Source organism: Astatotilapia calliptera, chromosome 12 (assembly GCF_964374335.1).
Source record: "Astatotilapia calliptera chromosome 12, fAstCal68.1, whole genome shotgun sequence".
Lineage (NCBI taxonomy): Eukaryota > Metazoa > Chordata > Actinopteri > Cichliformes > Cichlidae > Astatotilapia > Astatotilapia calliptera.
Window position 1 is genome coordinate 35,582,950 of NC_137433.1, and position 19,980 is coordinate 35,602,929.

The 19,980-nt window shown below is 40.0% G+C and overlaps 1 protein-coding gene across 3 annotated transcripts in view; it reads left to right on the plus strand.

Annotated features, from left to right (window-relative positions):
* Positions 1-6,020: 6,020 nt before the first annotated feature.
* Positions 6,021-19,980, plus strand: part of eeig1a (estrogen-induced osteoclastogenesis regulator 1a) — a 29,286-nt gene continuing 15,326 nt past the window's right edge. Inside the window, exons 1-2 of one of the 3 annotated variants that reach the window (XM_026186539.2) lie at positions 6,021-6,159; positions 6,251-6,545. In XM_026186539.2, the coding sequence (XP_026042324.1) occupies positions 6,403-6,545 (143 nt within the window). In that variant the 5' untranslated portion in view covers positions 6,021-6,159; positions 6,251-6,402. Of the gene's footprint in view, positions 6,546-19,980 lie in introns of all 3 variants that reach the window. The other 2 variants (XM_026186540.2, XM_080287447.1) reach the window with 2 other exon arrangements.

Genomic DNA, 19,980 nt, shown 5'->3' on the forward strand with positions numbered 1-19,980 from the left:
GAAACTCAGAAAAACATCACAATACGAATGGCCTAGATTTTCCTTTAGAAGGCTAAAGTACTTCTACACAGTATTTACATTATGAGACAGAAATCAAAGTTTGTATTGATGGCAACACGACTAAATTAAGGATAAGACGTTAAACAGTCCCAGTCTTTGCTTCTACTCTTCCAGAACTCTGTCTTACATGGAAAAATCACGCACAAATTAACAAATGAAACAATTATGCACAACCAGTTTAGGTTATGAATGCTTATGAGGAAATTGCACCTACGTCCAGAAAGGATGGCTGCAGCTGCACGAGCCTTAAACATCTAATATTAGCAGCGGGTAGTCACAGGAACGTCAAGCTGCCCAGAGATGTTCCCGCAGCCTTTAACTTTACCCTGCTTGGCATTTCTGTACTTTCTCCTCTGTGTCAGTGTGATACAAGAGAAGCCTGGGATACTCCCTACCAAGAGATATCACACATTTTGTCCAGGCCACCTCAGAAGATCTTTGCAGAGTAAATAAGCTTTTTTTCTCTCCACTTTTTTTGGTTTGAATCTGTGACACACCAAAGGTACCAGGGCATGTATCACAACATCGCTTAAGAAGACTCTCCTGACTTTTCAAGCAACACTAAGCTCCAGCGCCCCCACATGCTTTTTTCAGCTTGATAAAGACAATAAAAAGATACTTTATATTTATTTGAATTACATTGTTTCAGTTCAACGTCTTTTTTTTAGGGCAGTAGTGACGGAATTGAAAATTCCAATGGTGCTCTAGCAAAAGTACAGACTCATGGGACTGTTAATGTTCAACTTTGAACCTTTAATTTAACGATGGTGTGATCTCTGATACATTAGCTGTGTTTAGACTTTGATTCTTGTGGATGCGTGACATGGTCTCCAGTCTTTGTGTGGCAGTGAACCGTGTAAACAAAGTATTACGATTCCCATTAGTCAATGTTCTTGTTCAGTTTTTGATCAAATATTAATAAAACCAGTGTCTGTGTGCTGCATGAGACACAGGAAGTCAATTAAAAACCTTGTGTACAAGTACTCTTAGTTTCCTAGTGACATATAAGGAGTTTATTCATTATACAATTTGCTGGACTGAAACCGCAACAACCACTTTTAACTTAATTAGAATTAGAAGTTAGTTTTATTTTGACATGTGATATTAAACTCATCTGGCTTAATCCACTTAAGTTGAAGCAGCAACATATATACATATGTTTTAAAATGAAAGCAAATGTCTCTACACAGAGGATGCTGTATGGCAGTCGTCTTGTTCATGTTGCTACAGCCTTAATTATAAGTAAAATAAAAGCTTAAAAATTAACTGGAAAAGTTGTAGGGACAATTACCCATAGTCCCGATTGCAAAATGAATGAGGAGAAACAACCCTTAACTCCATATTTGGAGACAACAGATGCTTAAATATATATAATTTTTGTCCTGTCATTGCCAAGATTTGGAAGAACAATATTTGAAAGCCAGAAGTCACATTTTCTGATACCATAGGGTTGGGGTTATTTCTCAGACCCCACAGGGTAACTGTGAGGGTATCAACAATAATGGCTATGCCTGTATGACAAAATAATAAACAGCAGTAACAACAGCACTGGTGGTAAGAGCAACAATAACAATATGAGGCTTTAATGCACGCATGTAACTCTGAGGTTCATGAACACGTCAGTAAAAGTTCACTAGAAGCATAAACACGTTAACGTGGCCACTGTCGTTGGATGCCCTGCGTCACACAGCAGCAGGTAAAGACAAACAGGACTCAGCAGGAGCACTTTAACCCGCACGGCTGCACAAACAGTCCGTATCTGACAGCAACAGGTGACAAGTGAGGGGGTGTTTAATCATGAGTAACTGGGAAACGTCACAGGGGGACAACATGATAATCTGTTGTTGCCTTCCTTGGAAAAGGCTTTTTATGTTGCATTGTTACTGATCGTTATCATCTGCGATTCACATTCCCATTAAGTCACAAGATTTACGACCTAATTTCAAACACAGAGGAAACATCTTGTCCTTTACAAATCACCTGGTACATAGCAGGTCTTAAAATTGTGTAAATTCAACCTCGGATGAACAAACCTCGTAACATATTACACCGCGTCATTATTCTATTTAACAAAACTTAAGCAAAAATGCAGAAACGGCGTGTGAAAAATAAAGTACACCCCATGATTCAAAGCTTGCAGCACCACTGTTCATAGTAAAATGTGAAGGAATTGTTTTCTTAACACTTTATTAGTTTTATGTGTCACTTTGGAAGATTTTTGATCCACTCTTCTTTTCCTGCCACAGAATTTCAGTCAGGTCTGGACTTCAATCATTCTGTTGCAGATTTGTTGGTGTGTTTGTGATCACTGTCCTGTTGCATGAGCAGACAGATGGCTGCACATTTGGCCAATTTGCTGTTTATTTATTTTTGACAAACATTATGCTGTGGATTATAGCCACACATCTTCACTGTGGTTTCATCTGTCCAAAGGACATTGTTCCAAAAAGATCTTGTAGTTTATTCAAATGCTATCAGCCCTTTAGAGAGAAGAGGCTTTCTCCTGGAAACCCTTCGAAACAAACCTTAGAAAAAGTTTTTAAAAAGCCATCATTCTTCAGTCTTTTTTCTTTAACTGTACTGTCAGGAACCTTAACATTTAACATGCTAACTGAGGCCTGTAGAGTCTAAGACGTAGCGTTGTGGGGTTTTTTGGGTTGTTTTTTTTTTTCAGTTTTTCGGAGCATTACACAATTTGACTTCAGGGTCAGTTTGCTGGGATGTCCACTCCTGGGAAGATTAACAGCTGTCTTAAATGTTTTCCACTGTAGAAAGATAAACTTAGCCTCAGAACCCTTCTTTCAGATCACTGCTGATGTCATTCAATTCAGTTCCCTTTATATTGTAAAATAAAGACCTGGCAATAATACAGAGAAAATAGAGAAAACCCCATATGAGCAAGCACTTTTGTGACAGTGGGAAGGAAAAACTCCCTTTTAACAGGAAGAAACCCAAGCAACCACGAGTAAGCCTGCAGTCTGAAAGCAAAGTGCTCTGTTGGGGTGATGTGCTCTCTTTCTAGATCCTCTCAGTACTCTTGCGGCAGCATTTTGGATCAGCTGAAGACTTTAGGAAGTTTTCTAGGACATCCTCCTCAGCATTGAGTTAACACACATCTGAATGCTTCAGACCTGCAGCCTGTCCTGTTATGCTTTTATAGAGTTGGTCACGCTTCCTGATGAGCATTTAATCAAATGCTTTAGGACAGGTGTGGGCAACTCCAGGCCTCGAATGCCGGTGTCCTGTAGGTTTTAGATCTCACCCTGGGTCAGCACACCTGAATCAAATGATTAGTTCATTGCCAGGCCTCTGGAGAACTTCAAGACATGTCGAGGAGGTAATTTAGCCATTTGAATCAGCTGTGTTTATCTAAAACCTGCAGGACACCGGCCCTCGGGGCCTGGAGTTGCCCACCCCTGCTTTAGGACTATAAGCACCTCACTTCTATTTACCCTCTTAATTCCTGTTGAAGCAGTCAGAATGGACAGGTTTTCAGAGCTTCTGCCTTTGGCCTGGTGTGATATGTCATGTGTTCATCTGAGGTTGCATTTATCCAATTTTAACACTTGCTAAGGACCAGATATTTTTTTTAAATGACCATTTACTGATACATAAAACGTCAGATGTGACAGGACATTAAAAACACAAAAAGAACATGGAAATCACATCAGCTCTAGTACCTTAAACCCTTCAATAATGCACCGTGGTATCTGTCACTCTGCAAACAACACCAACAGTTTGTTAGTGTGACCCCAGCCTGACCTCAGGACACCATCTTCTAAGACTGTCTCGATGTTTCATCTTAAAATCTGGAGGTAGCCATGATAACATGAACCATTTACTGCTTGGGAACATAAATGTAGATTTTTGACTGTTGACAAACAGTTACTGTGAGGTCCAGGTATTTTACTTTATTTCAGTAAGCTCCCTAAAGTCTACCACGAGGTAAATCAGCTGCACACATACACGGATTTAATAGAGAACTTTAAATACAGGCTGAATTTCTTCCAGATCTGTGCTGCCCTCTGTTGGCTGACTGTTTACTGACTCTTCTCATAGATGCACACGTTTCTTCGTGGCATACATTAAACAGCCAACATATCCTGTTTAAAACAGGATATGTTGACCTGCAGCCTGAAGTGCGCCCATGCAGACACATTAGCAGGCAAGTAAGTCCTGACTTTGATATGACACATCTTCAAATAAACCGCAAACAACAACCCAACAAATCTTTGTGCGAACTTTATTGAAACCTCCTACGACCTGGCGTTCACATATCAGCCTAATCAGCCCAAATATCAAGGAGAAATTAAAAATGCATGCCGAGGAAGAGGAGGTTAAACTTGGTCAACTTTATTTAAACTTTCCAAAGGTTTTAGAGAGTACGGATTAAATAAATAAATCAGTGAGCTGTAAAAATGATTCATGATGTCATCAAGTTTTCTTCTTTTGGTCACAGTGTCTGAAGGAAAAATGCAGAACTAAGGTGAAAAAGGGGAAAGACTGCGTAAATTTTATTTCCAAAATATTAATGTATTTCTAAAAAGAAAAGTTTTGATCCCTGGATGTTCATGGTTCAGTGGTTATTATTAGGTTTTTGCCACTTACAGCTAAATCTGCAAAATCTGCTTAAAGTGAAGTCTGAGCAGCGGTGCTGTGAACCCATCCAACCAAAGGAATTTATAAAAATTTATAAAACCCAGATGGGTTATGAAATCACTGAAAATAATGAAACAAATTAAGTTGCACAAATCTATTTTTTTTTAAATGTATTGATTTTTTAAATGTAAAAATAAATTAATATTTATATAAATTTATTTATTCTTTCTTTATTAATGTGTGCTATTTGCAGGTTTGGGGGAAATATTATCAGGTACTTTCAATCCATGTAAAATTATCAGGTGCTAACTGGTGTATAACTAATAAAAACAGACACAAGGAAAAAAAATGCAACTTATATTTAACAAATTCAATTTGAATTCATTAAAATCTTCCGCGTAAAGTTGGTAAGTTTTGAGTTTTTGGATTCCAAGTCCCTGAAGGTAGCATCACTGTGGCGGTTTGTACCGCACGGTGGCGCTGTTTCACGTTGAACGCTACAGCATGACTGGCATGAATGAAAGTCCAAAAACTTTAGGCAAGTTCATCAGCTTGAACCAGTGTAGCACCGGAAGTGCCATGACTCACCTTTAAAAAGTCTTCCACAGATAAAATGTTTCGTGTTCATGCGCCCAAATAAATCTATTACATCTATATTCGTTTCACTTTATATCAGTTATATATTTTTTTAAAGCAGAAACCACAAACCTAGCTAGTTAGTGTTTGAATAGCATCTTGATTAAGTTTGAACATCTGAATGAGTGTTGTGAATTTATTATAATGTAAAACTGTTATTAGCAATCACATGAATTCATTTTTAAAATTGCACATAAATTTGCAAGTTTTATAGTTTTTTTAAAAAATCACTTTAAAACATTTCTGAAAAACCATCAATCATCTATTTCATTACAACAACAAGACAACATTATTCGGCTTATTTTTAAGTAAACTTTAATCTCTGCTTTTTCATTGTACTTTCCTTAACTGTCACTCACACAAGTTGAACAATTAGAGCTGTTATTAATGTATAATTATTTGTTTAAATGATTAGTCAGTGGTTCAGTTACTGAGTAATTTTTTTCTTTTTCTTTTTCCAATTTATGAACACTTTAAAAAATAAATCTTAATATTAAACATTAATTCCAGTAGAATGTTTCTTTTGATAATCACAAATGTATTTATTTATTTTATTTACATTTTAATATCTGTATCAAATAATACGATAAAAAAAATACTTATTTTATCTTAAGTTTGTATATAGTTTGGCTGCCGACAGAAAAAGAAATTAATGCATCTTTGCCTGACAAACATGGTTTAGACTTTATTCTGAAAGGTAAAAACCGGATATTCCTCAGCATACTCTCGTTAGCTTGATGCTGCTAGCTGTAGGTTCCTCCTCTCCGTACTCAAAAGAGAAAAGCAAGCTGAAATGTCTTTTTTCGTCATTCCGTGTTGTTGAACCGCGGCTGGTGAAAGCCAGAGGACCCAAAATGTCCCCAGGTGGGTTTTTTCATTACTTTTAACCAAACACCTCAAGTTTTTTTCCCACTTTTACGGACATCTTTGAACGAAACGCTTAATTTGTTTTCAGATATCTGCGGTGAATCACGTCCTGAACAAGAGTTCTAATGAAAACACACTGAAAACACCAAGTCGGCACGTTTACTTTAGCACAGCCTTGTTTTTTACCGTTTACCGTGTTTTCCCCCGTTATTTTTGATAGCTTTGAGAGTCTTTTAAACTATGGCGTTCTTCGTGAAAAAGAAGAAATTCAAGTTTCAGACCCATCTTACCCTGGAGGAGCTCACCGCGGTGCCTTTTGTCAACGGCGTCCTCTTCTGCAAGCTCCGGCTGCTGGATGGAGATTTTGTCGCTACTTCTTCCAGGTAAATACTCCTGAAAACAACCTTAAACGTTTCTTCACACATGCAAAACATTGTTTAAAGTACCATGTTGTGGTCTCATACAGTTTGGAAGCAGTTACGGGAGGTTAAAGTGCATCTGTACATCTGAGCTTGCAATTACTGCAGTGTGTCTAAAATGTATGCAGGGTATATTAGTATATTATTTAGTACAGATTCGGTGGTTGATTTTTGGGATAAAGATGCAAAAGTTTGCATCTTAGCAGTCTCTGTTATTCCCTGTGTTGTTTTTAAACCTGTTTCTGCTCTGTTTGTGTTGCACCAGCTCGCTCCATGAGTCAGATTTAAACGCTGGGTGTTGCCATGTTAAGTGGTCTATCTGTGTATCTGCATTGGCACCTCTGCTGCACTGGGCTGCCAGACTAAACACAGCAGCAGCACCTCTAAAACCAGCTCATACTGGTCAGATAATCTTGGTGTACCAGCTCTTTCAGCTGTGTCGGGGATGAGACGGGGAAGATAACTCTGATTTTTGGGCTTTTCATCTTCTCATTTGCGTCACATAACTTCAGATTTTCTTCTTCTGACCTTGATAACGTTCATAACTTTCATCTGTTTTTCCTTCCTCGTTCCTGATTTTCTAGATGAGATCAGGCGAAGGACACACAAGGTCTTTGCTTCAGTGTTTCACACTTGTTGGAGGTTGAATGGATACAGTGACTGTCTGAAGTCAGTTTAAGACCCTCCTGCTTCTCTCTCCTTCTTACAGACTGGCTTACTGAACTGACCTCATTGTGTAAAACAATATGAGGCACTACGCTGTTAGTCAGCTAAGTGCTTTATTGGCGGAGGATCTCTGAAGTGCTTTTAACCTGTTTATCAGATCCAACGATGAGACCACAATTTTCCAGATCTGCTTTCCTATTTCACTGGTTGAAATACTCTGCCTCTTTTTCTTCTATTACTGGGATGTTTCCTCACCCTGTTTGGACCTCATGTACATACAGGCCTGCTGAACTTCAAATCCCACAGCTGACACATGTGTATGTGGGGTGGGAGGGGGGGGGGGGTTCCTGTGCGTACTTAAAAAGCAGGTCATCCTCTTCATCTACCCACTCAGCCTCCCTGTTTGCACGTAGCATCACTGCAGACTGAGTGTGTGAGAGGGGCTCACAGAGGGGAAAGTAAACACACAGACAGATCGGGATCATCTTGATCAGGTTTCTTGTCTGCAGATGTTTCCGTTTTCTTACCTTTCATCAGTGTGGCGGGGAAAACTGTTTGGGACTTCTGTGAGGAGCAGATAATCTCACGGAGGGAGCAAACCTCTGCGGTCAGAGCCCAAAACCTAGTTACTTTGGAGAACATGTTAGTAAATTCAATTACAACACATTTAAAAACAACAGACAGTGACAGCAAGTGATCAAAACATAAGAACATTTTTATTCATTTCTCATGATTTAAACAGCAACTCCCACTGATTTCAAATCTTAAGGGTGGCCTGGCCAAGGCAGTAGCCATACGAGCTTTAAAAAAAACATGAAAATGCAACAAATAAAACATGAAATAAAAGATCTCTAATGTGATATACTATATACAAATACACACAACAAAACACTAGTGGTTTCACCAGAAAAAAACATCAACGTCTCCTGATGATGCTTTTAAAATCATTTGTAGATATAATTTCCTCACCCAGGTCATTTCTAAAATAAGTCCTCAATAGTAACGCTGTGGGAATCTTTAGTTAGATCAATAAAATCAGATTTATGGCCATCTGCATAGGTGTACTGAGTTTGATTGTATTAAATATTGAAACAGAAAAAGTTTAGGTTATCTGGTAAATGGCAGTGATATTATAGTGCTTTTAATTTAACGTTAATGGTGCTCTTAACCTAACACTCAAGAACTTGGAGTCCAGTGGATGCATAAGGGGGAACTGTACGGTTCAGCATCTTGGCCAATGATACTTGAACATGAGACTAGAGGAGTCGCGGATCAAACCACTGAACTTCTGATTGGTAGACAAGCCACTCTACCTTCTGAGACAGCTTTATTGAGCCTCAAATTTGAGAAACGCTTGTGCAAAAGCTGATGAAACTGGAAACGTGATGTATAACAAGAAGCAAAAGCTACTCTAGTGGAATCCACTGACTTTTGCCAGTTTTGTGTTGTAATATAAACACAGAGGTCTCTGAGGTTCAGGGAGATCCATTGTTTTTATTTTCTGCCTTCAGAGGATTGCAGCTCTCACTAAAATGTTTATCTGTCAAACTAAAGCTCCCCTCTGCTGAGGAAAAAAGCGAACTAAATGCCTCCCCTTTCCCTTTCTCTCGGCTCATGTCCCCTGGAGCAAGGACGGCAATGTCTGAGCCCTCTGTGCCCTCAGAGGTCACTCTCATCTCGGGTGGTTATATAACAGCTCAGTCCTTCCCTGGGATCAGTTATCATCTCTGTGACTGAAAACAAGGGCTCTCTCAGAGGAGGGGACAACAACCGTGGCACAGGGAGGCTCCCTCCACGGCGGACATTAGATTAGGGTTATGTCATAGATCTGACAAGCCCGGTCTTTGTATGCAAGGCCCCGCCTTGTTGAAGGTTGGGGACAGTTGGGGTGGGATTAACAGCGAACGTGTCCAGGGGACTGCGCTGTTGGAAGCACAGAGGGGATCACATGCTGCAAATGTGACTGTCTAGCTCTCAGAGCAGCGTGTCAGGGCTTTTTATTTAGTACAATTGGAAACTTTTTACTGAAGCCATAAAATACTCTAGAAAGTGTTTACTGAGGTAAATGGGTAACCAGAGCAGTCGCCCTCCTGTCTATGTGTCATCACTGTTTTAGCCGATGCTAGCTTGCAACCAACCAACGCTCTCCTTTGGAAACATGAGCCGAGAAACAAAGTGTTAACTGTGTTTTGTTTTTTGTTTTTTTACTGTGCAAAATCAGACTCGCTCAAGGCTGAGGTTTTTTTTTTTTTTTTTTTTTTTTTTTTGTATTTTTTTTGAGGGGGGTTGTGTGGCGTCTTTAAACGTTGTATTTTGTCTGAAGAGCAGTGACGCATGACACTAACTGGGGTTATCAAGTCAATTTCCACACTAGAAAAGACAAACATAATATATTTGGAGTCTTGTAGGCGGTGCTTCCCTGCTGGGGTGGTATTAAAGGCGACTGAGTACTATGAAGAAAAATTTATTATATCATGGATTTTAAATCTCATCTGGTGGTAAAAGACTGCCCTGTGGTTTCAAATATCTGTGCGGTTTGTTAATGCTGTTATGGTGGCTTTTACATTAGTCTGAATGACCACAGCAGTGCCTTGCAGGTGGATGTTGCTCAGGTTTAAGCAAAGGGTTTAACTTTTCTGCTTAATAACCTTGTGTTTTCTCCAGAGCCCCCCTAATGTCTGCATACCTGCTGTGTAACACATTGGAGCAACTGAAACTAATAAAGGAGTGTTTTTGCAGGGGTTACTCTCAGTCTGAACTCTCTCTAATGCCACAAAGTGGGTTAATGTTTATACCAAAATATTAAATTGGTAATTATTTTTAACGGGTGCAGTAATTGTTGCCAGCTTTGTGGTTGTTTCGGGACTTACTTGGATAGTTTCAGTTTGGAGATATGTAGCTGCACCCTCCCTGGAGCAAACTGTGCAGAGCTAAGAAGAAAATTGTGAATCACTTCAAGACTTTGCATTGTCTAAGGAGACTGTTAAACATGAGCTTTAAAGTCTAGCTATTGGTGGAATAACTTGGACCCCCCCCCCCCCCCCCGCTTGGTTGAACTAGTCTGTTCAGAGATGTATCACAGTGATATAACACATAAACTCGTCATGCATGCACGGACTTCTTAGAAACTGAGCTAGAAACGGCTTGAAAGAGTTCAGGGAAACAGAAAACAGAGTTGTACTTTAGTTATAACCTTTTTTGGGAGTTTAGCGTTCTGCATTTATCTTTGTATCGAGGGGTAATTACACTGCAACGAGTATATTTTTATAAAAGTAATACAGTAAATCCCTTTCAGATTGTTTTGCTAATCGAGTGAAACGTTCCTCCAGTTGTCCTGCCTTCATGTAGATCCCAAAAAGGAATGTGCAATCAGCCCCAAGAAGCCCGTAATCACCCAATCCCTTTTTTCCTCTTATAAATCTTTCCAAATGGTTTTGTATTGAAAACCAACAAAGACTCGTTCGAATTTGATTTTTCTTTGGTGCTCACTTTTTTAGGCCATGTGAATATAAAGAAGGCTAAAGATTACTCAAAGTATTTTTTAGAAAGTATAGCTATCTGGGAGGTTATCAGCATTCGAGAGTGTCCACTGCGTCGAGTGTGTTGGACTGCTTGTGGAGAATGTGTTTTCACTCTGTAGAGCTATAGAAACCAGATGGTCTCCGTCTTGATTTGGCAGAAGAACATGCTGCAGGAGTTTGCAGGCTTTATCAGCTCTGATTCTTACGGTTCAAAGTTTACATTTTGGACATTCAAGCTGATTCTTTTAATCCATGCTGCTCCTGATATTTCACCACTGCCTGACACCAGTGTGAAAACACAAACACATCAGCCCTTGATGTATTTCTCTGGCCCTGCTGTGACCATTCCTGATAGATAAGCAGCAGGAGATGGAGAGTGTTTCTGTGTTTCTAAGAAAAACACAGGACTTCTGCAGCGATTTGAGACTCTGAAGAAAGTGTGATCACTTTTTATGACTGCATAGTTATGCCAGTTGTACCTGGCCGACTTTTCCCTGGATCTTGTTCTTATTAAGAATAAAATCTTGTTTTTGTTTTAAGTTTAATTTACACTTCTGTGTTCAGTCTGTATAGCGCCTATGGTATAGCCTGTGCAACAGGCAACACAGTTAGCCAGCATTTTCATTTGAGCTACGTGCCAGTGTTGCAACTGGTCCGCTTCTTATTCAGTCATTCCAGAAGGAGGAAATGACATGTAGTTACATTTCTGCACGGAAATTGTGTTGTAAATTAGATTTAACAAACATCTATAAATCCAACTCAATGTGACTAATGTAATTGTTAGCTTTGACTGGATGCTCACAGGCCAGAGCTCTTGGAAGATGTAAAGCAGAGGGACAATTATGAATTGTCATAGAAGTACTGTGTGTGTGTGTGTGTATATTCATGGCACTTTGGTGTAGTAACAATATGGACTTCCCTCTGCTCTCTGTCCCTGTGTGGGGGGGGGGGACATATGGGACTAACATTAACATGTCCTAATAACAAATAAAAGTCCTAATGTGACCACTAATACTTTGGATTATGTTCGCACTGATTTACTCACTTGCACTTCAGTGTATCTTGCTGGCTCAGTATTGTGTTGCGCTGCCAGCAGTACTTCCAGGATGTAGTTCTTAGGATGTTGAAGTATCATGATCCGTTGGGTGGAGATGGCAGTTTCCGGGCAGTAGTTGTCGCACATCACCGACACTACTGCTGACTAATCCAACATATAATGATGAGTACATCAAAGGCATTGTAGCCCGCTTTAACTGTATAAATAGTTTATATCAGTAAAGAGAATCCAAAGTAGACTTCAGTGATGAATCTGTTCTCTTAGTCACAAACATCTCTGTTAATGTGTGCCACCCTACTTCTTCTGCACTCCGTGCTTTAATGTTTTATTTCTTCTACACAGTTTATAAAACTGTATCACGGGGCATTTAGTCATTCTTTGTATCTGTAAAGTTTTGGCTCGAGCGAAAGCAGCTGCAGGGGAGTTCAGTGGAAACGCAAGCAGGAAACCATCCAGCCACCTCTGTTTTAAACCACTTTTGGCAAATTCCCACCAAAATGTACCTGCACTGCTTTAATGCACAAGTGTGCAACCATGATGAATATTGGAGCCCCTTATTTTGTTAAGTCTACAGATGTGTGCCACGTGACAGAGAGAAGGGAACGTCCAAAACAAAAAATAAAACTTAAGGAAGACATCCAGAGAGGAGCGGGTTTGCGAGGAGAGTTGAGAAATACGACTGGGACGTGGCGCTCCTCAACAGCTGTTTCCTGTTTTCCTCTCACTTTTCCAGCGGTTAGCGCTTTGCTGGGATGTGAGGGGAGGCGCGTGGGGTGTGGCGGGGGGGTTTTTGGATGTTGGTGGTCTGGTATCTGACCAGGTAATCAACGTGAACTTCCTCCATACAAGGGCTTTCCTGTTGTGAAACTGATTGTTAGGGATTGCAACTGTAGAGCTGACCTTTTTCATTATCACACATGTGTGACAGCAGAGCTTCACAAAAGTTGACTGCAACCAACAAGAGACGAGAAAGTCGACTTTATCAATAGTCAGAATGACTCCAGTGTTAGGTTAAGGCCCCGAAGAGGCTCGTTGATTTGATTTCCCTTGTGGGTTTAAGATTCCAGAGCCCAGACTGTGGTGTTTAGCCGCATATAAACCCGCTGATGATTGCATCCAAATTACAGCCAAATTATTATGACATTAAAATGTAAGAACTATCAGTTTGGTTTGCTTTTTTACTCCTAAACTGACAAATAGTGAAAGGAAAAATAGCCGTCAGTTTTACAGAATGCATAACTCTTCTCTGTCTTATAATTGTTTTAAGCTTTAGGTTTAGGATGTTAGTTGGACATTACAAAAAGAAGGTTGATTTTCCAGGTGGTGTTTGACCTAAACAGATACAGGTGAATGCAGTGGTATGCTGACATTTGCCGTTCTTTTCCTGAAAAAAGCTTACCGTTTAGTCCAGCTCAAGGTTATGTGAATAAAAGTGATACTTTTGGGTGGTGAGGTTTGCCTAGAAGAATGAAGAGGTGCTTGCACTGTCTTCATCCTACACTGGTGCTAGTCTTCTGGGTTCTCTGTTGTATTTTGTTTTGCTTCCATCTGCAAGGGGCGGTTGGGGTCATGGTGAAAACTGTAGCCGGCAGGAACAGGAGTTTGCCCTTGCAAGATAGGGGTCATGGTCAAAACCATCCGCTAATCCTGCTTCCATGTCTCCCACCATTTTTGCCTCGTTTTCATTAAATAGATTGGTTTAAATCTTAATTATAGAAATACATGATATGATGGTTCTATAGTTAATTTGTATTTGTGTTAAATAATGTTTTCAGTATTGAGCAAAATGAGTAGGACTGATGTAACAAATTTCCCACGTGTGGGACTAATAAAGGTTATCTTATTTGCTGTAACTGAGCATGTTGTACTTCACTGTAACCAGGGCCAAACTACCTATGAATTTGACATTTAATTGATAAACTTCCCATTTAAACATATTATTTTCCAAGAAATACTGAATCATCAAAGGGTTCCACATATGAGCTGTTTAATTACTACCTTTGAAGTCTACGTTACCATTTGCTCTACTCATTTCCCCTCAGTTCCCTTCACTGTCTGAAACGAGCCGTTTTAGATCCCCCCCCTTTAAGGCCACCCTCCCTGTAAGCTGACTTTCTTCTGATTGGCAGAGGGGAGATGAACATATTTGGGACGTCCCCTCATACAGAGCCAATAGTAGGACAGAATAGTCTGTTTAGAGTTGTTTTAAGCTTTAGGTTTTGGCTCACAGGGATTATTTGTACATGCGCTGACCTTGTTATGTGAAACTTTGGTTGTGTTTAATTTGAACATAATGACAGATAATAAAGAAAAATAGAAAAATGAGCCGCTGGACTAACACTGACACATTTACACTGATGATGATCAGTAGGTGTATTTAAAAAAAATAAAATAAAATACACGATAAAAAAGTTAAAGCAGCTGGAGGAAGTAACTTTTGTTCTCGAATGGTTGTTAAAAGGGTGATGGCGTCAGCGAGGATCGACCCTGTGGCTTTCTGACTCCTCGCCCGTTCCTGTCCCCGTCCGTGGACTCTGCAGGATCCGTCTGCTTCCTCAGCACTCTGCCGTCTGGCTGTTTATCTGAGCGCTCGATACGACCCGACCGGGGTCCTGCCTGAATGTTTGTGTTTCTTGTGCGGCCGCGGGCCCCCGGAGCCACGCAGCCGGGATGAGCGATAAGGATCCCGCTCTGCCGACATGTTGAGTCATCACATGTGAGGTCCGGTGGAGGGGCAACTCAAATCACAGGCCACAAGTTTATATCTCAGTCTTGCAGGCTGAGTTTAGTGTGTAATCACAACTTTAATGATTGTTAGTGGAGAGATTGTCTTTGCTCTAGGGGTCATTTAGGCTCAGTTTTCCCACATTACAAGAGAACTGAACGTCTGAAGAGCAGGAACATGAACTCCAGTAATCTAGCCATGTCAGTTTTAATAATGTTTTTTGGCAGCTCAGAGAAGGTCGGAACAAAACTGATTCCAGTTCCTGTAACTTTAGCTCACCGTGATGGATTTATTTTTCATCATGTAAGGGTTTCCGAACAGCAGTAGCAGATGTGATTGGTAGATTCTGGTGCTTGAACCCCTGAGACACCACAAAACTGTTTGTCAGAGATGAAGCAGACTGTAAATAAATAGTCAAAATTTAAGGAAACTGTCCAAGATGACTTTCTGTGTTAACATTTTAAAAGAAGTTGGCGTTTTAGAAAATGCTTTCACCTGAAAAAGATCAGCGTTCTGCTCAAGACAGGCTGGATTAACACAGTTGCACACAAACATAAGAAAAGATATGTAAACTTGTGTAACATTGACAAGATTGTATAGAGCTGTCTTAGCCCACCACAGATAACAAAAATAACACCAAATAAATGATAAATAGTTCCTAATAAAGACAACAGAACAGGGGGTGCTGCTGAAAAGGGTTAAAACTGTGCATCGCAGCCTAGTTTCCGCCGATGTCCACCAGTAATGAGCCAGTCCTCACAGACTTCCACCAGCACAACAGTACAAGCTGTGGTTTATTTATTTATTTTCTTTATAAGTTGCACGTTTTAAATCTGTTTCCTGTAGTTCATTTGTAAACTGAAAAATTAAGTTATTTTTCATGTCGAGGCGTTCCTGTCTCACCCTTTTTCTCATGCTGTGTTTCCGGTTTTTGTCTCCACTGTATCTCCTCAAAAATACTCTGAAGAGTTACTTCATATCCTTTATTTGCTCTTCTTAGTTTTAACCTCGTTTCCTATGTCCTCTTCCTGTCCTCCTGTGCTTTTGTCACTCAGTTTGCAGATCTTATGCTTTACTAATACTTCCCAGTCTAGCCAGGATGTTACCGTTTTATTTAATCTGTTGGTCTTCTTTGGTTTTGGTTTCATTATTTGACTTCAAACCTGTTCTCCTGTACGAAAACCTAACTGTGTTTTCAGTTTGATCGATGGTAAATTAAATGTGGATAGTGATGCTCGTTGTAGAAGTTTGACAGCTTGTTTTCAGCTGCTGGAAAATATGCTTGGATCAGAGCAGATTTCTTTTATAAATATTCGTGATTTGGTTCAAACGTACCGGATGATGAAAGGGTTGCCTGCAGGACAAGCGCTTGGAAGAGGACAGGCACAGTCACGGCCTCCGTTTAGTTTTTTTTTTTCCTCACAGGCGGTTTCATGTCCTCTGTTTATGTGAGCTCTGTCCGGCTGTGGTGAGAGCAGTTTCAGCATCTGTCTTCTGTCTCTGCAGCCTGTTTTTACTGAGCTGCAATCGCAGCACAGCGCAGAAATGCTGCTCCCATGAAGTCTTTCATTTTTGGGGGGTAAACCAAGTGTTTTTGAAGCCTCTAAAACAGTTTATATAAGGTTTATTTTAGTAAGTGAAAATGTTTAATCTGTGTCCTTTGTGATGTGTGATAGTGCACATACTTGGTAAGAAAGAATGTATTCTTTACAACATTCTGATGTCTGTCAGAAAAAATAAGTCCTTTTTTGGCTCATGGTTAAACTTGAAGGTTTTGTTAAATCCTACTTACAAACAAATGGGATCAAAATATATTGGTAAAGTTTTAACCCACATACTGTCTCACATAACAGATTATGGATTAGGATGAAGACAGCTGATAGCTGTAACATCTTTCAACAGCTTAAATGTTTGTTTGTTTTGACAGTTTCAGTATCAAACTCTTTCTTTTTGTTTTGTTCTATATAAATGTTCATATAAGGTGAACAACAAAGCAGCAGCTGTTTGTAGGTATTTCAGTATAGCTTTAATAACAACTTGTATTTGTAGGTTTGCAGCAGTTTTGAAATTTACTGCAAGCTGTGATCAGAAGGAGTTGAAATGACGCAAAAGCTCAGGTGACGGTGCTTTCTCCCTGTCATTGTGTTTGGTGTGTTACTTCTTTTGAGGCTGTCACTGCACTTATGGTAACCGAACATGTTGTCATCAACCACATTGATGTCGTTTTACATCACTTGTCTCTCCACGAGTGACTAAGTGAGTGAGGAGCAGTAAAAGGAGGTGCACTCAGACTGAAAGTGTGACTAACGGTGTGAATATCATCAGCAGTAGACTGACTCTCTAACTGACCAGAAATGAGATTCGTCCAAATAAATTGAATGAACAACTACAAAGTCAGTTTATTCTGACTTTGAACGACTGTTTTTCTTTTCCACCAACACAATGCTGGACTTTCCACTAGAGAAAGTGGGATGTTGGTGCCAGAAAGCTGCTGCTGGCACAAAATTAACTGCGTGCATCACAGGTATTCTGTCTTCTCTGATTCTTTTATGTATTTTAATGTTTTAATGCTCCAGCCAGTTCTGCCTTGTTAGCCTTTGGGAACCATCCCACATTCTGATAAGCTGCAGAGCCACACCTTAACAGGAATCTGTATATTTTTCCAGTTTTCTTTTCTCACCATATATTTATTTTATAAGCACAAAGAGTTTGAAGTTTGAAGCTGGGTTTTTGTTCATACAAAATCCTGTATTTGCAGCTGACTCTTTTTCCCAACTTCTTCCAGCTGAGGTGAATCAAACCCCCTGATACAACACGTTGACCTTTTCCTTTTAGGTCAGTGTTGAGTGACAGGGGCAGCCTTTGCAGATTTTAATTTCAGGGCTCATGTGCGAGCTGTACGTAGACCTCAGTCTTAATAAATGTCTGGGTCAGATCAGAATTGAAACGAGGCGGCTGCTGGATGGGGATTTGGAGTGTTTCCTTTGGTTTTGTTCCAAGGTTGTTTTCGTTACAGACAGCCGAGGCACATGTAAAGAGCAGAAGCCAGAGCTGGTGTGAGCAGAGCCAGAAAGCACTCTGTTAAAACCTCTTCTGCAGAATTTGGGGTAATGGGGGAGAAACTCACGGCAGCCTCCTCCTGCATTAAAGGAAAAGTGTGAGAGTGAAAACAGGGAACAGAAGAGAGTCAAAGGCAGCAGGTGAGATTAGAAACAAACACCTTGTAAAAATGTACCAGGGTGAAGCCGAGTGTTGGTGTGAGCTGCTCCTTCGCCTCCTCCTCCTCCAAGCTGCTGGGAAAGCGGTCGGTGGATTTGAGTGCGAGGTTTCCATGGAGCCTGAACAAAGCCATCTGGACTGAGGAATGTGGTTTGGGAACGCTCCACCTTACACACTGACTGACCAAAAGCGTGGGGGTCCTGATAAGTGTGTGTGTGTGTGTGTGTGTGTGTGTGTGTGTGTTCTTGTGTTTTGACTCTTCTTGGAACCTCACTCGTTTCCAGGGATAGAGAGATTAAAACATTTTACCTTCCTTCACCTCTTTATATGGCCTGTTTGGGAATTAGACTTTGGTGAAGGGTTAAAGTTTTAGGAGGGGGTTGTGCATGTAGTAAGTTACAATAGATTCTCTTGTCATTTGTTTAGAAGTTAAAAACTCAAATTTTGATTTTAATAAAAGCAACAAACTTTCTTTGGATAAGCCAGCACATGATGTCTGATTATTTTAGCTCCATAAAGCCGTAAACAACAGGTTTTATATGTGAGTAATACTGCCTCTTCTTTGTAATAGACTTCCAGGCTAATAAATACAATAACAAGGAATAAATAATTTAAATGTAGCCAAAGAACACCGTTTAGGGCAATAAAAAACATAGAAGCAAAAATGTAAACTGTTTAGTACTTTTAATTCTTAAATTATCTTAAACAGAAAACACATATTACATGCTTTTATATATGCAAGTGTGATCTGTTCATTCCCCTGTAGTAGGATGAGTTGCTGTTAAAAGACAAGAGCTCTGAATAATATGACTGAAATGTACTCAGAATAGTATTTAATTCATTGTAAACGTGTAACTGGCTCAGCTGTTTAACATTTGCTAACTGTGAGAAAAAGAATTAAAAGAAGAAGGAAAAACAAGATGATAGTGGTACAAATCACACAACACATTGTGGAGAGCTATGAATAAAGATGAAGGGGGGATGGGAGTGTGAGGAGCAGCTGCTGCTAACTATAGACACTGTGCGTGTCGTTTGAGACAGCTCGACCTCATGTACACTGAAGTGGCTGAAATTAAAAGTAAAAGTAAAAAAAAAGATTTTTAACTGAACTCCTGATCTGACTGTCTGACTGGTCCAGAGCAATGTTTTTAGGCCAGTTTTCCATAAATTTGTGTATTAGTGTTTTCTTAAAGAGTGCAAGCAAATTCATTATGCATATTCATGGGCTACACATGATGAATCCTTTTGATTTTAATTTAACATGTAAGTGACCCAAGTGTAGAAGTGGAAGACTAAAGGTGGCATGTTTGTTCTCTCCTATGAAGTTTTTTCAAAGTAAGTTATGTTTGATGCAAAAACATCTGCTAAGCATGGACTATAAAAGATGGACGTAGCTTCTGGTCTGAAAAGTGAATCCCGTGCACAAATGCTTTAAAGCTGCACTTTTCTTAATGGCCACCAGGGGCTGATACCCATTGTTGGTAAAAGACCAGTCCTGTACAGGTCTGTGGGAATAACGGCCTTCATATGAGACCTTAGTAAATACCTGATGAGTTTATGTGGTCAATCACTCGTTTGAAATGATGGTGAAGTATATTTTTTAAAACAGGATTATTCGGGCTAATGATTTGTGATTAACAAGTTTTTAGCCAATGAGCATTCGGTTTTCCAGTTGGATCTATCCGGCAAGATGGCGAGAAAGCTCATCTTGACAGTTTTAAACTTGACTTCACAAACCAGCAGAGCACATGAGAGTAGCTGCGCTTTGGGTAAATTCAGAAAAGTAATCACTGATTTTTCTGGAGTTAATTATGCCTAATGGAAATGTTGCAAAAAACCTAATTGACGACAACACAGACATCCATTTGTTCGTCCATCAATCCATCCACCTGTCCAGCCATCTGTCTATGCATCATCTCCATTATCTTATCTGAGGTCTGGTTGCGGTGGTAGCAGGCTAAGCAGATTATACCAGACATCCTTCTTTGCGCTCAGCCTTTCCAGTTCCTCCAAGGGGATTCTAAGGTGTTCCCATGGTAGTAGACCCAGATGTCAACCCAGCAGGTTCTGGGTCTTCCCCAGGGTCTCTTCCAGTTGGATGTGCCTGGTCTCCTAACCAGATCATCAAACTTCCTCAACTAGCTCCTTTCGTTTCATAGAAGCAGCAGCTCTACTCTAAAGATCCCTCTGGATATCTGAGCTCCTCATCCT